The sequence below is a fragment of the Buteo buteo genome, chromosome 27 (assembly GCF_964188355.1).
Source record: "Buteo buteo chromosome 27, bButBut1.hap1.1, whole genome shotgun sequence".
Classification (NCBI taxonomy): Eukaryota; Metazoa; Chordata; class Aves; order Accipitriformes; family Accipitridae; genus Buteo; species Buteo buteo.
This window is the reverse complement of record NC_134197.1, coordinates 6,976,053-6,990,976: the sequence shown is the minus strand read 5'-3', so window position 1 is coordinate 6,990,976 and position 14,924 is coordinate 6,976,053. Positions and strand designations below refer to the sequence as shown.

The following is a 14,924-nucleotide window of genomic DNA, read 5'->3' as shown; positions in this document are numbered from 1 at the left end:
TCTCTGTGTTTTCAGGAAAATCCTCAAGTTATTCCTGTTCTTTTTTTCAGTGTGTGAAAGCGGCAGAATTGATTGGAACGTTTGTCAGCCCTAAGGTGTCGTTGAGATTAATCACATCAGCCTTTGAGAAGACACCTAAGCCATCTTGTATAATGGTTCTAACTGCTGTGATTCGAGGTAGCCCAAAAGAAATCTTACAGCCTCATTTGACTGATCTTGGCAATACACTGTCACAAGCTGGAGTTTGTCAACGATCTGAAGAGGTAAGGCTAACTGGAAAATACACAGCAGACCAAAGTTTTAGACTGTGGTGTTCTCAACTTATTTTTTCCCTTGTTCTCCCCGAATGCTCCCATTCCTATCCCTCCCTTGCACATCTACCTCACCCTATCTCAGGATATAGTTGTGGACATGTGTCTGAGACAAAACAGGAGCTTCGCTATCCTCCCTGGGCCATGTTGTGGTCTCCTAGTCAAATCCGCTGTTCCCCAAAACTTGCTAGCAGTCCATTGTCTCAGCAGATGTGGGCTCAAGTTTGAGAACTGCTGTAAAAAGCTTCAGATACTGGGAGGAAGATGAAAAGGCATGACAGGGAGAGGAGAAGCTGTTTGGTATGTACTGTACTAATAGAGGACTACCTTGGCTGATCCAGAGGCAGAATTTAACCCATGTTTTGACATGCCTTGTGTTCACAATCCAAACAAGATCATGTATTTTGATCCTCATCAGTAAAAATGATCGAAAACTTTTCACAGTCCATTGTAATTGGCATGTCAGGTTTCCCAAGAAAGATTCCCTCTTAATTATTTTGGTTTTTATCATTATTATTATTCTCCACTTTAAAACAAAGGTACCAGTGCTCTTACATGTATGTTTAGGAGCGTGCTTTGTAAACTGTTGGGCCTGGTCACTTCTCTTTAAGTCTTTAAGTGAGAATCTAGGAGGAAGACCTTTATAAATTAGAAATTTGCTTTCAAGTGTACCCTTAACTAACAGCTGAGCCTGAAGACCATTTTCATTTTAGCATTTGAAGAATGTTCATCAATTGCTATATAAGGAGGTGAGAGATTCTCTTCAGTGTGGAATGGAGATTTTTAACTTCCAGGATTTTTTTTTCCCCCTTCAGTTGCTCAGATGTGGAAACAGATCTGTTAGGGATGCACAGGAAGAATCCCTACAATTTCCCTCACAAATGGAATTCTAGCTTTCATTCCACCAAAAGTTTGTCAGGCCTCTGCTCTTAAGATGACCAAAAAAGGGCCAGTGCTGTGCCTTCAGAAAACTGACTTCATGTTGGATGCAGACTTCCCTTTAAAACAGTTATTCATGAGTGAATCTAGCATAATTGTCTTTTCAAGTCAATGTAAGAAATACGTTTGAAGTTCTTCCCTCATTAGGTTTCTTCCCTAATGGAATATGTACCAGTGATGCAGTAATTAACCTTAATCTCCATGAAGCCTGTGATGATTAGGAACTCATATAACTGGAAGCACTATAACCTGATTGTTCAAATAACAATCCCCTGAAGTATATCTGCAAGATTACTATGAGGTCTTAAGCTTACCACTTCAATTTAGCATTAGATACAGCAGACGCATTCATCTACAGCTGAAGCATTTGGTCTTATTGTTCTAGCCTTTGGCGTTGGAAAACAATCTTTCTCTATTTTAATAGCGAACGCTGCATAGACACTGTTTAGCTAAGGATTGACCATGTCCATGAGATTAATAGCATTTATAGCTAACCTATTCCTAGACTTTTTCCTAGACTTGCTTTATTTTTCGGAAGTAAACTTGTGACTATGGCCCCTTCTGTTCGTTCAGTGTAATCTGACAGCTTCATTGAACGTCTGATGAACTTTATCATGTCAGTTAGTTTGCAGTAACTTCTAACAATATTGACTTCAACTGCTATATCAGTTGAATCAAGGTAATGTGTTATGTTGCATCGAATGAGATAAATTGGCTAAGATAAAAGGAGATGCTCAGGTTTTCTTGGTTTATGTATTTAACCATTATTGTTCCATTCAAAATAGTCAAACACGGAATATTTGAAAAAGTTGTAACAAATATGTTACTAACTAACAAATTGCACTTCAGAATGTGAAATGCTTTGATGTTTTTATTCACAGTGGACCAATTGTGTGAAAAAGAGCAGAGTCATTTATTTTGTTAACAGGACAAGGTAAATACAAACAGTGTGGGAGGAAGATTATCTTGTATACTATAAAAAGAAGAATGTAGGTAATCAAAAGAACTAACAGGAAATTATCGGTATGTTACCAATTTAGGGGATTATACAGTGCTCAGATTTTATTATTGTCATTTCCCATATCTCTCCTTTAAAAATAATGTTACATTTTCTAATAAAACATAATAAATTTATGCTTTTATTAAAAAATAGGTCTTTTATATGCAGCAGTTGCTTTATTGTGTACAAGCATTGATTGAAGTATGCCAGGAAGACTGCAAAGAAATTAGTTTCCAGCTAATGAAAGTTTTGGTGACAGTAATGGCGATACCATGTTCTCAGCACCTTAAAGAAAAGGTAAACAATGAGCTGGTTTAATATTTTGTTGTGTTTCTGATTTTTACTATTGATATGATGCTTTGTCTGAACAGAGCCATAATTATTTGTCTTGCTATTAGGTTGAAACCACAGAAATCCTTAATTAAAAGTTCACCCACAAAGATTGGTGAAGTTTGAAATTATTTGGTGTTGCATGACCATGACTGTACCCTCTGTCTGTCTCCTCATCTTTTTCTATAGCTGAAATTACTTTGGGTTTAGTATGTTTAAAACAGATAAAGGCAATTTCTCCAGAAGAATAAATCATTAAAATCCTACTATGTAAGAGCTAAGAACTTGTACAATACTACTAGTATTGTTTGGGGATTATTTTTCATCTGTATGCACGTGTGTGTATATAGGAATCTGTTTCCAAAAATTATATAGAATCATAATAGTTAAACATTTAAATATATATATAACTTCAAATTCATCAGATTCACTCTTGGAATGAAAGAAGCATGAGGGAATACTTGGATTCTGTGTTTAGTCATAAAAATGTTCTACAAAGATCTATCCCTGTGGCACTGTTCTGATGGTTAGTTAATATTTAGAAGTCACTATGAAGGCTGAAAGATCTATGAACGTATAATTTGTTAGTCAAAATATTGATATTTCTGCTTTGCCAGATCACAGTTCATAGTTGTTAAGTGCTACATCTATTTTCAGACAACAGTTTGAAGACCTCAGTTTAATGTTGAATCCGGCAAATTCACAGGGCTGTAATTAAGATTAGCAGTGACAGAGACTGGGGTCTTATAGGTTATTTCTTTTATGGAACTGGAAGACAGGGTTGTGCTAGGGTTTGGGTGGGACTAAAGTTGAGGTTAAGGTCTAGGGCAACAGTGGTGCCAGAAGAGCTGAATGTACTGTTGCATCTTGGAAACCCTATAAGACTAGAATGTACACTGATGTTTCTAAGGCAAATATTAGCTCCTGCATAGGTGTGGTCTGCAGAAATCTGGTTAATATCTGAGTTTGGCTGAAATAACAGGAAAGGATATTACTCGGGTAAGAAACTTAGGAGTTGGCCTTATTGCTACATCTTGTAAGGCTTGTTCATGGGCTGTAGGCTCTATCAATGGGGAGTAATGGCTTGTGGCTAGTCCAAGGTTGTGCGTCTTTCACTGTACATACTGTATATGATTAATACCAGAATTAAGTTTGGAGTTGGGTTTACAGTTTGGGGCAGCAGATCCTGGATAACTATGTTTCTTTATAATTTTGGTTGAAGGCCCATAGAATTAGAATATGTGCTGGTTCTGAGAAGGGCCCTAGAATTCAGTTTTAGTTTATGGCCCGAAACACCCAGCATGGGGTCTGTAGGCTATAGTTACAACTAGATTTTTTTTTTTAATTTATTTTTTTAAGTGTGCTTCGATTAGGTTTCAGAATAGATGGCTTGAAGTACATTACTGGAGCATGGGAAGCTCACAGCTGGACGAGGGCTGCCATTGGCCTAGAACAACACTTTACTTGGGTGGGTATTAATCACTGGGCCGTGGTTTAGGTAAAGTTTTGGGACAGGAGGCGTTCAAGGGTTTATGCTTGTTGCCGGATTCTGCAAAGCCTAGGGCATGCTGTTGGTGCTGGTTGAACTGTTGATGCTTACTTTTTAGGTGGATGTAAGTCACTGGATTATTGTTAATGTTATGTTATACACAGGAGCACCCAAGTGGCCAGGAAAAACTCAGATTTATTTTCTGACTATTAAAGAACAATTCACCTACAGATCAAAACTATTAGCCTTAAAAAAAGATAGTTTCATAATCAATTTTTTTATCTTTAGACAAATATCAGACTGATTTTACAGTAGTTGACCTTTTTACCTCCCCACAAGAACCAAAAGTTTAAATGTTACAGGAATCCTTTAAAATCAAGGACATCTGTAGATACTCTGATAATAGATGAGCTTTTTTGGCTAAACATTATCTCACCCCCTTGTTTCTCTCTTGCCCTTTCTTCCCTAGCTAAATATCAAATAAATCAGCAAGTTGTCCTTGTGTAGTACAATTATGACCTATCCAAGTTGTCTTTTTTCAAACGCGCGCATTAAATGCAATGGCTATTCTACTTCCTTTTCACTTGCTCCCAGGCATGGTATTCCAAAGGCCTGCGTAGCTTCAGTATTTATGGCCCCATAGCTGACAGGCTGCCTCCAAGAAGGCAGACACTTAGAAAACTGTTCTGAAAGAAGTAAAATAGAACAAAGCTTGAAACAAGTACTGAAAAGACTTTGCAGGTCAAAGAGATACAGCATGACAATGTCACGAGGGTGGGATTTGGGTGTGTGTGTGTTTTGGTTTTGTTTTTTAGCTAACAATCTGTCCAAGTAAGCCTTGGACAGATGGGTCTGGTATGTTTTGCGGTATCTTGTCCATTTAGGCCTACAGTGGTCTATAAAGCAATGTCCATTTAAAACCTTACAAATTCATACTCCTACAAAGAAAGCAGTTTCATGGAGATAAATCCTGATTTTCATATACAAAGAAGTTAATCTCCCAAGATTATTAAAGGTTTAAGATGTTCCTGCAGTTACAGATGATTTTTACAGTTGACAGTACTTTGGATGAGAATCCTTTTTCTCATTAGCCTTTCTTTCAGCTAGACAGATAGAAAATCTGGCATTGGGGTTACATAATTGCAGTATTTCAAATTTGTCACAAAGACAAATATGGCTTTTTTTTTTTTCCCCCTAGTTACTGACTATTCTAAAACCTCAAAGTGAGCTGTAGAACTTGCAGAAGGCAAGAAGTCCTTGTTAAGATAGCTTAAGGCCATATAGAACAAATGTATTACAGCTAGCTTTACAAGCATAAATTTGTTGTTCAGAAAAGAAATCTGTATTCAGGATCAAAAGATTTTGAGTATAAACATAAATTATTCAAAAATTTGCATTATAGAACTTCAGTTCAGGCTTTACCATAAGGGGACAGAAGATCACAAAGATGGCGGAGACCACAACTGTTGTGACCTGATTGTGAACACTCAGTCTTGCTTGATTTTTGGCCCCTTTGCTTTGTGTTCATCTGTGTTTCTGGTTGCTTAGGGCTAAGGAAAAAATCAAGACCACCAACTGAGTACTTGGGTATCATGATGAGGAGTATGTTTACAGCCCCAGATAGACTGAAGCTGTATCAGTTGTTAGAGTCTGTTAAGCATGTATTGAGCTTGTCAGTGATTTAACTGGTGACCTAGAGATAAGATTTTGTTTCATTACCAGTAGTCTGTGCTATCTTGGCTCTTCTTTTGGCATGAAGATGATGTATCATTAAACTTGTTAGCTTTCAAATATAGGAAGGAAAATCACCTTTGCTGTTTTGTTTATTTTTTAACTGAGATACACTTCTTAATGAGAAGATATGCATTATTCTATTGGCATATTTAATTTTTTTTTTTAAATTGTACTCTTGAAACTACTTGAAGAGTTTATTTTAAATCACCCGTGAACGATGTATTCTTTTGTATCTCTCTTTCAGTGGAAAAAAAAAAAATCTTGCAGATTGTGGTGGGATTAATAATGGGGAACAGTTTCTGTCTTGACACATTCTGTCATGTAAAATATTCCAATTAATTTACAGATAAATTAATATTTTACATGTAAGTTATTCTGAGTTGTTTTGGCTGGCTGGCAGAATGCTTCCAGAAAGGAGAAATCTATTGTGCTTGAGGCAGGCAAACCTTCTTTGAGTAACCTTTGTCCTTAGCAAATCCTGATTTTTTTTTTTTTTTTTTTTTTTTGCACACACACCACCACCACCACCCCCCCCCCCGCCCCGAAATCTCATTTATTTTCTCCACATCTGGTACTTCCATAATAACATCTTTGTCTGGCAAGTGATTAGTCTGTAAAATTCTAAAGATCCTAGACATGTTTCAAGTAACTTGTGCGGCGAAGTTCAGCTTAAAAATACTAAGAATATGACTACAATTTGTAGTTCTACTGAACCAGTTAGTCAAATGATGTCACTCAGTGCTGCACTACATCTTGCCCTGGTAGAACTGGCCATGCTGACGACATATGGTATTTCTCAATGGGGTTTCTAACAGTGTCTTACTCCCCATTCTTGATTCGCTGTCCACTGAAATCACCAAGACTATAGATGCGGCTTCCAGCATGCTTTTATCTCTTCCTTAGAGAAGTTATGTACCTCTGGTAGGAGTCTTCAGGAATTGTAAAAGCAAATTTTTCTTTGCTTTGAAATACATCTGCTACAAGTGATTAAGAAACTGTATATAGTTTCCTTGCCAAGCATCATCATGCCTGGAATTCATTTAGTAGTTCTTTTTATGTGTTTTATTGGTACATGTTTTATTTGCTTGTCTCATGGAATAGTCTAAATGTAAATAATGAAGAAGGTATTTCAAGTGTAACAGTGAATTTTGGTACTTCTAAGCAACAGAAGTTGAGAATTTCAAAATGAACCTGCCCAGCTACTGTAAAGAGAAAGCATCTTGCCTAATTAAAATGGGGGAGGCTTGGGGGGGTGGAAATACCATGTCTTCTCTGAGCTGATTTTTGGAATCTGCCATAGCCTACTAGATGGGGACTGTGAGAAAATCCATCTATGTTAATGTTTTAAAGCATTCTTAAATTAAGGCGAAAAATCACTACATCTTTAAAACTAGTAAGAGCTTTTTTATGGTTAGGTTTTGGGTAGGTTTTCACATGGATTAGAGATTCTTTCATTTTGCTGTTCCTTATGATTTCATTTTGAAATTGGGACAAGTGTTTCACTTCAAATAAAAGTTAATGGATGTAGTATAGGCAGATGTTAAATATCAATCTTAATTGTCCAAGTAGAAATTAGGGAAATCTTCTTGTATCCTTTCTGTTCTTGTAGTATAATTATGAGTTTTAAAAGTTTTTTTCTTTTTTTAACATTGTTTCAGTTAAGATAAAGTATCCTGTCTCTGTTTTAACAGGTAGAGGAAACAATGTCTTCATTAGCTCAAGTGCAGCAGTTGGATAGTTTTCTTTATCTCTACAAACAGCATATAATTCAGCTTATGGAATGGGTTTCAGTATCATGTGATGATTGGACATGCTATTCTCCAGAAATATTACAGTTAGATGTCATCGCAACTCATTCAGGTACAACTTATTTAGTAGTTATAAAAAGAAAAAAAAAAAAGCAATAATCTCCACAGCCTGCAGACACATTGTGTTTTATAATGAATAGTGTAATATTCAGAAACTTCACAAGAATATGATGGAAAGCAAAACCGAAAATGTTGAAGCTGCTCAAATTCCAAAAGACTTCTCGGCTGCAAGAAGCATACTAAAAGCACTTATGTAAAAGTACACTTTCAGGTAAATGAAATAGGTAAGGATTATGGGGAGATGAACTGACATAGCTTATGCGTCCAGAAAACTTATCTTTTTTTCCATCTATTCACTAGTTTTATAAAAGATACTATCTTTCTATACAAGCGTTTCCTCACTTATGTTCTTCAACACATTGATGTGTATAGGTTAGTGAAACACTTTGGCATACATTTTGCCTAACTTCAGATCTGCACAGTGAACATTCGTTCCTCTGATGCAGCTGTCCAGATTGCATCTACAGGCAAGGGATGCAGTGACAGCCAGTTCTTTTCACCTAGACATCCATTTTAAGATAATTAAAATGGAAAGTCCTGGTTATTTGGTTTTTTCCTTTCTGTTAGTTAAAAAGGGGATGTACACAGATACTTCAGCTACAGGTGAAGTATTATTACTGCTACTGCAGATAGTTAAATGTGGACGGGTATGTTTTAAGGGACTGTATCTTCTGCATTTAATCCTTGAATCTCAAAAAAAGCCTCAACAAACCTATATGAAGCACCCACTTGCTGGTTTGTGCAGCAACCACCGTAAGTACTTTTTCTTTTTTTCATCTGTGGAAAGAACAAAATGTTTCCAGTGCGAGAACTGAGAGGGCAACTTTTCTGTATATTTGTGCTCCCCTTTCCATGACTGAGGGACTTCCAGACAGTTGTTTCTGTTTTCCTTAATGCTAAATAAATCATAAAATGTCTGGGCAAACATTTTGGCTTGCACCCAACACTGGTAATATGCTATTGTCTGTGTTTTCTGTCTGACACAGCAGCTCCTAGAGCTATTTTTTTTTCTTTCTTTTCATTCCCACACATAATGTTGTTTTTAATCAAATGAATCAGGTTTACTAATTTCAAATTTCTCAGTTTTTACTGTTTTTCAGGAACGTATGCTTAAGCTGAAATTAGCAATGTAGTTAATTTTGTTTATTTTCCATCTGTTGAATTTGCTGTTATCAGTTTGATATAGTGGTAGTATCTTTTCAGTGTCTCAGAACTCACATGAAGCAATGTATTTTGAATAAACACTGTGAAAATAGAGACCTATTTGTTGGCACAGAAATTTAGCAAACTGCAGTTCAACACCCTGTATTTCTTCAGTCTAGACAGTGAAGATTTGGGGGGGGTGTATTATTATTTTAAACATTAAATTTCCAGATATTATTAAATGCTATTGAATTTGTTTTGGAATCTTGAATACTTCAATCTGTCCATTCTATGTGTGAGGAATATTCTTGTCATCAGAAATACCAGTGTTGTGTCTCCTTCTGGGAGGACTTTCTGAGTGACTGGAGTTGAATGGAATGTGTTTCACAAGGATGCAAAGCTGAAGAAGTTCCTAGAGGAAAGTGGTTTATTGCAAACATAGAGCAGAAAGAGCATTCTATGGCAAGAAGCTTGCAGAATAAAGCATGTGTATAGCCTATATGTATTCTTCCTTTTTAAAACCATGCAGATGTTAATCATTATCAAGGAGAAAGGCACAAACTTCTTCTGTTTTGGGAAAATAATTTCTTCAAATGTTGGGATAACAGCTCAGGGGGGGTTCTTTCTTTATTGTTTAGTGGTGAAAACAGAATTCATCATAGGATGTGAAAATGTTAACAAACTAGAGAATGAATTTGGAAAATATTTTTATTTCAAATAGCTTCTGAAATTCATCGTATTTTAGATTCTCTTGTAAAATGCAGATAAGCACTATTTAAACATGGAGAAAGAATACTGCTGCAATAATTCTATTATCCAAGTTTTGAGGCTGACCCTTTCAAATGTGCCCTTTCCTGTGCCTCTGGGAGTCATGAACATCTTTCCTTGAATGCTGCATATGGAAAAACTTGAAAGAAGAAAAAAGCATAGTTAATGCTGCTGTTTGGAGTGGTGTCGTGGTCATACCAGATTCAGTGTAATTTTTCATTAAGTTCAACAAAACCAAAACTTTGTGCATAGCCTCAAGCTTTCAGAGCTATATTGTGAACAGCATTAATCCCCTGCCCCGCACAAATGCATTAGTCCCCCCAAAATGTCATCTTGTACCGTTGGTCCCAGCAACTAGCGGATGTCATTGGTACGTCCATGCTACATAATGCAGTGTAGTACAGTAATACCAAGCTGGCTAAATGAGATGTAAACTGATCTTCAGGGAGCACCATGCTGCCGTGGCTAAGACTGTGGGTACCTGAGCCCATGGAGAGTTAGCTTGGGTATTTGTACACCACCTAATGCAATGTAGCATGGATACATCAACAGCTGCCATGCAAGAATGGAGAGTTAAGTACTGTTTTAATACCAGGCATATTACAAATTCTAATACACTCACATATTAAACATCTAAATAGAACTTATTAGGACTCTGAAATAAGTCTTATGTGTTTATTTTCTAGGTCCTGTCATAGGTGAAGCTCTAAATAACTTTATTCTCATTCTTACGACGTGTCTTCAGCCAAACAAAGATCCCCAGATGCGGTTAAAACTTTTCACTGTTTTATCACAGTTGCTCCAGAAAGCAAGTGAAACTGTCAATTCTCAGGGGTAAGTAGAGTTCTAATTTCACACAGCTGTTTGAACACTATCATGGCATTAAAAAGTAATGACCATGGTAGTTATTTAACCCCTATAATTGTGTCCATGTTAGCATGTCTGGCAGAAGAAAGACTTTCCCACCATCTTCTACAGCATATTTTTCTTGCTGTATTTTTTAACAATGCTTAGAAGGGCGGAGTGCAATAATTTAAAAAAAAAATAAATAAATGGAAGTTTGCACTTCCTCCACTGTAGTCTTCCTACCTCTGCCACTGTGGAGAATTAAAATGGATGTCATGCAGATCTGGATACTTTTCAAAAAATAAAGAGCTATAGTTGAAAAGAATACATGTTTGAAAGCTAAAATGGGGTTTCTTAAGAAAGAAATGGGGGGTGGGGGAGAGTTACTTGTGTTTTGGTTTTTTCTTTTCCTCCCAGCCAACTCCTAAATCCTTAAACTTTGCCTGTAGTCATTGTAAGGAAACAATAAAACACCCCCAAAAATGGGCATTTAAAAATGCCCATGATATAGCATGGTGTTTAAAAAGCATTAAACTAAATGTTTGATAAGGAATCATTATTACTCTCAGTGACTGAAGATGGAAGTCTCCTGTTGCTTGGCACTATTTATGCATTACAAGTACAATCTAACTATAATTTATGGTGCTCATAAAACCCCTCCATTTATAACAATGGCAACACTGAGGCTCTTTTGTTATTATTAATTTAGCCTTACTGGTAGTGCAAACACTTCTGCAAAGTTGTCCTGAATACATAAACCATATCTGCTCTGCTTTTCCCAGTGCCTGCTGCATGTAGTATGTAAATGTATTCTGATGCATTTTTTTTTCATTTTTAACTCTTACAAAAAAAAAAAAACCACCAACAAAAACCAATCACAGGAAGCATTCTTCCTAAAAGTAGTTCGATAGCAATGGTCATTTATACTTAAAAGTTTCTTTTTCGTTATTCTGATGAGCAAATTGGCACTCAGTGGGCATTCTGGTATGCTGAACACTCATTCAGGTTCCATGAGGCCATGTTAGTATGAATGTAGATGTATTGTTACCAATTTTGGATATATTTAGTATATGCATGGCCTGCATCCTATAACGGTGGAACCCGGGTGTTCCCATTCAGTGGGGTATTCCAGGTAAGCTGAAGAATCTGCTAATGCATCCCTAAATAGATTTTGAGCTAGTGTGCTTAAAATGGAATATAATGAAGCTGTCCTTTTTTAACTGAAAGCTTTTGTGCCAAGCGTGGTATTATCTGTTTCCATATTTTCAGGATCCAATGTTAAAATCCCCATTCATATGAAAATTCTTTCTGTAGTCAGTGGATTACTTGTTTAAATAATCACATAACTGAGTGCTAGTTACAAGATCAATCTAGATATGCAAGAATCTTCCTGAAAGAAAAGCACTTTGAAAACTATTTTAAGTGTTCCAGGATCTGACTATTTGTTATAAGCTAATCTGTTGTATCTCAGATCTGTATCATCTAACTGAGAATGCAAAAATGGTGGAGCCAAGAAATGTCATCTCATGTGTTCTGTGATTCCCTGAACACAACATCAGTGCTTATTAAGTGTGTAATAACGTATTTCAGTCTAAAAATGGGATAATGCAACTCTCTGCCATCTATGTATTTTTTTATGGCATAATTTTACTGTCCTTTATTTACTGCAGAATACATTATTAGCTCCTGTGCACTGACCATACAATCACATTTATTATTTCTACTTTTTTTTTTTAAACATTAAATATGTTTATTCTTTCAAAGTATTTAATCAAATTCAGACTTGGTCAACAAGTTAGTGTCACTGGCATTTCTTCTTTATACATTTTCAGTTATCTGATCTCCTGCTCTTCCTCCTCAGAAATAGCATTACAGATTACAGCAGAGTAGAATTTGAAGAACTGAGTTAAATTCTCTGTTCTGCCTCTCATTGTGACCTACAGAAAATCATTTAGGCTGCATCTAAGCAATATGACAGGTACATTACATGGCATGCTACAGACTCCTGACCCACAATGTTCATGACTAGGGTGGCTAGGAGGTAGGAAGGACTTCTCTGTTAACGTATAGCCGTATTTGCTCTTTGTTTCTCACCTGTAAAATGTACGGTAGGATTGGTAGCACTTCTCTGTCTGAAAGTCTCTGAAGTGCTCAGGTAAGTATATTAAGTTAGGTCATGCAGGTACTGCTGGTAGAGAGAGGTGATCAGTGCAGGACCATATGGAGAATATCATCAGAGAGAAAACTTTTGTTTTGGCAGTAGTCAAAGTAAATAGAATGAATAACAAAATCTTTCATCTGCAACCCAGTCATTTGTATAAATAATTGAGGCAAAGAGGGGGAAAAAGAAAACCAACCCAATGAGCTGCCAGCTTCACTAAGATTCCCAGGAAAGGGAAATTATCAGTGTGGAAAAAATAGAATATGTTTCAAAGTAATACTCTCAGCGAATATAGCCACACATCACACCAGCTCTCCACAGATAGCAGTGATGGAAATTGTTTCGCTTAGGGCAGTTTGAGTGAATGTCCTTTTGTCAAGATTAGATGCATCCAATGACGCTAATAGACCTGTTTGTATGAAGCAGACTCCTGGCTACGGATGGCCCAGTCTAACTCATAATGAGGCGCTCTGCCCTCTGAGAACAAGAGGAATGCAATGAATTTTACCAGTAGGTTTATCTTCAGAGACTAAAAAGCAGTAGAGGGAGTTAAATGACTCCTTAAAGTCTCGATCCTACTTACCATTGTCACAGCAAATTCTTTCGCGTAGGAAGTAACATGGAAAGTTTCTGTGTTTGAAGCATTGTTGCAAAACATTTTTGGAGGTTTTGATTTGTAAAAGCAAATCCAATTTTGTTTCAAAATACCTGCATTTAGGATGTTCAGTTTGGAAAAAACAAAAACGTACACACAAAAAAACCAAAACACAACAATCCACAAACAAATAAAGCCAAGTGCAGCAGTGCCATAAAGGCAGAAAAGGAGCCAATCCAGAACAAAAATGTATAAAAAATAATCAACATGGAATGAAAGTTTAAGTATATAAGTCCATAAAATGGGGGTAGCAATTTTAATGTAAACCCAAGCTCTGCTTTTTATATCTGCATAAGAGCTAGGTATTACTGTATGCACAGATCATGTTTTAGTTATTTCATACCCTGTTGAGAATAAAGTCTCAACCCTGTAAATACAAATAGCACAGACAGGGTACGTTCTTTCATGGAAATGACTCACTTTTAGAATTAAGTTACATAGATTTACAACAGTAACATCTGAAAATGGAATGAGGGAGAACTTAATTGCAGCAGCAGCAGCAAAAAATACATCTTAATGGTAATGAGAGATAGTGTAGTAAAGTAGTAAGTAGTTCTGGTTACACAATCACATTCACTGCTGGCAGTAATTTGTTTAGCTCCTTAAAAACATTCTAACAGTTTAGATAGGAAGTCTTTCAGTTATTATGCTAAACACAGTTGTGTGGTCATCTAATCTTGTTTGAGTCTGACATGATTGAGTCAGATAATTGCCAGATATTGCTTTACTGATTCTATTTGAAGGCACTGGAACAAACATTCTCACAAATAGCATAGCATTACAGTTAATATAATGCTGATGAAATTTACCTTTATGTTTTGACAGATTAGTTTTTCTCTGCAGTTTAACAGAAGGCTTTATTAAAAACTGATCAGATAACACAGTAGCACAGATAGCACAAAGCTTTTTTTAGCTTTGGAGCTAAAAGGAAATTTGGGATCATGGTAAACATTAGTTATTTTTTTTCAGGCAACTTTTTGACTAGAAAATTATTAATTCTTAAAAATGTGTTTAAAATAATAAATCTAAAGGTTTTTGACAAATTTAGATGGATCTAATGGGACATCAGATTTCATGTTATTACTGAATCTGAAGTGCCATCTGCTGGGCAGGAAGCAAGAATGGATCTCTGACTTTCTCAGGCAGGGAGTGCTCCCTTAGCCAAGGGGCTAAGCAGCGGCCAGGTGTATCTATTTTCATCATGTTGAAGACAGAGATTTTCAGTTTGGTGTGTGTGCAATAGATAATTAAGGCCTGGCAGGCTAGGGGGTCATACTTCAGTCAGATTACACCTAGGTGACATGGTCTAACCGCAGTGGGTAAAGGGTAGTTACTGGAAAGAAGTGGATACAATTACGTTTCTTATTACACTGATACAATAGTATTATGGAATTTTTTTATTGCTGGATGATTTTGGTTTGCTGTTGGGATTTTTTTTAAAAGTACTTAGTGATAATTGTTTGTTGTTAACATTACCCATTATGTTCCTCCTGTGGCTTGGCACATCTCTGTAGGAGCCACTTAGTCATTCTGGAAACGTAGGACTCAGAAAAATCAGCAACAGCTTCTTCCCTTTCTGCCAAGCACCAGGGTGTTGATGCGCTGTTTTGCACTCAGGTGGCCATAGTCCAGGTCTGCGGGAAGTTTGAATATAGTGGGACACAAGGCAGATTTAGCCTG

At 36.5% G+C, this 14,924-nt stretch overlaps 1 protein-coding gene across 1 annotated transcript in view; it reads left to right on the top strand.

Annotated features, from left to right (window-relative positions):
- The window catches only part of DNAAF5 (dynein axonemal assembly factor 5), a 31,465-nt gene that overhangs the window by 10,434 nt on the left and 6,107 nt on the right, over nucleotides 1-14,924 (top strand). Inside the window, exons 6-9 of the mRNA XM_075058342.1 lie at nucleotides 51-263; nucleotides 2,404-2,547; nucleotides 7,495-7,663; nucleotides 10,269-10,416. Of these exons, the coding sequence (XP_074914443.1) occupies nucleotides 51-263; nucleotides 2,404-2,547; nucleotides 7,495-7,663; nucleotides 10,269-10,416 (674 nt within the window). The remainder of the gene's footprint in view (nucleotides 1-50; nucleotides 264-2,403; nucleotides 2,548-7,494; nucleotides 7,664-10,268; nucleotides 10,417-14,924) is intronic.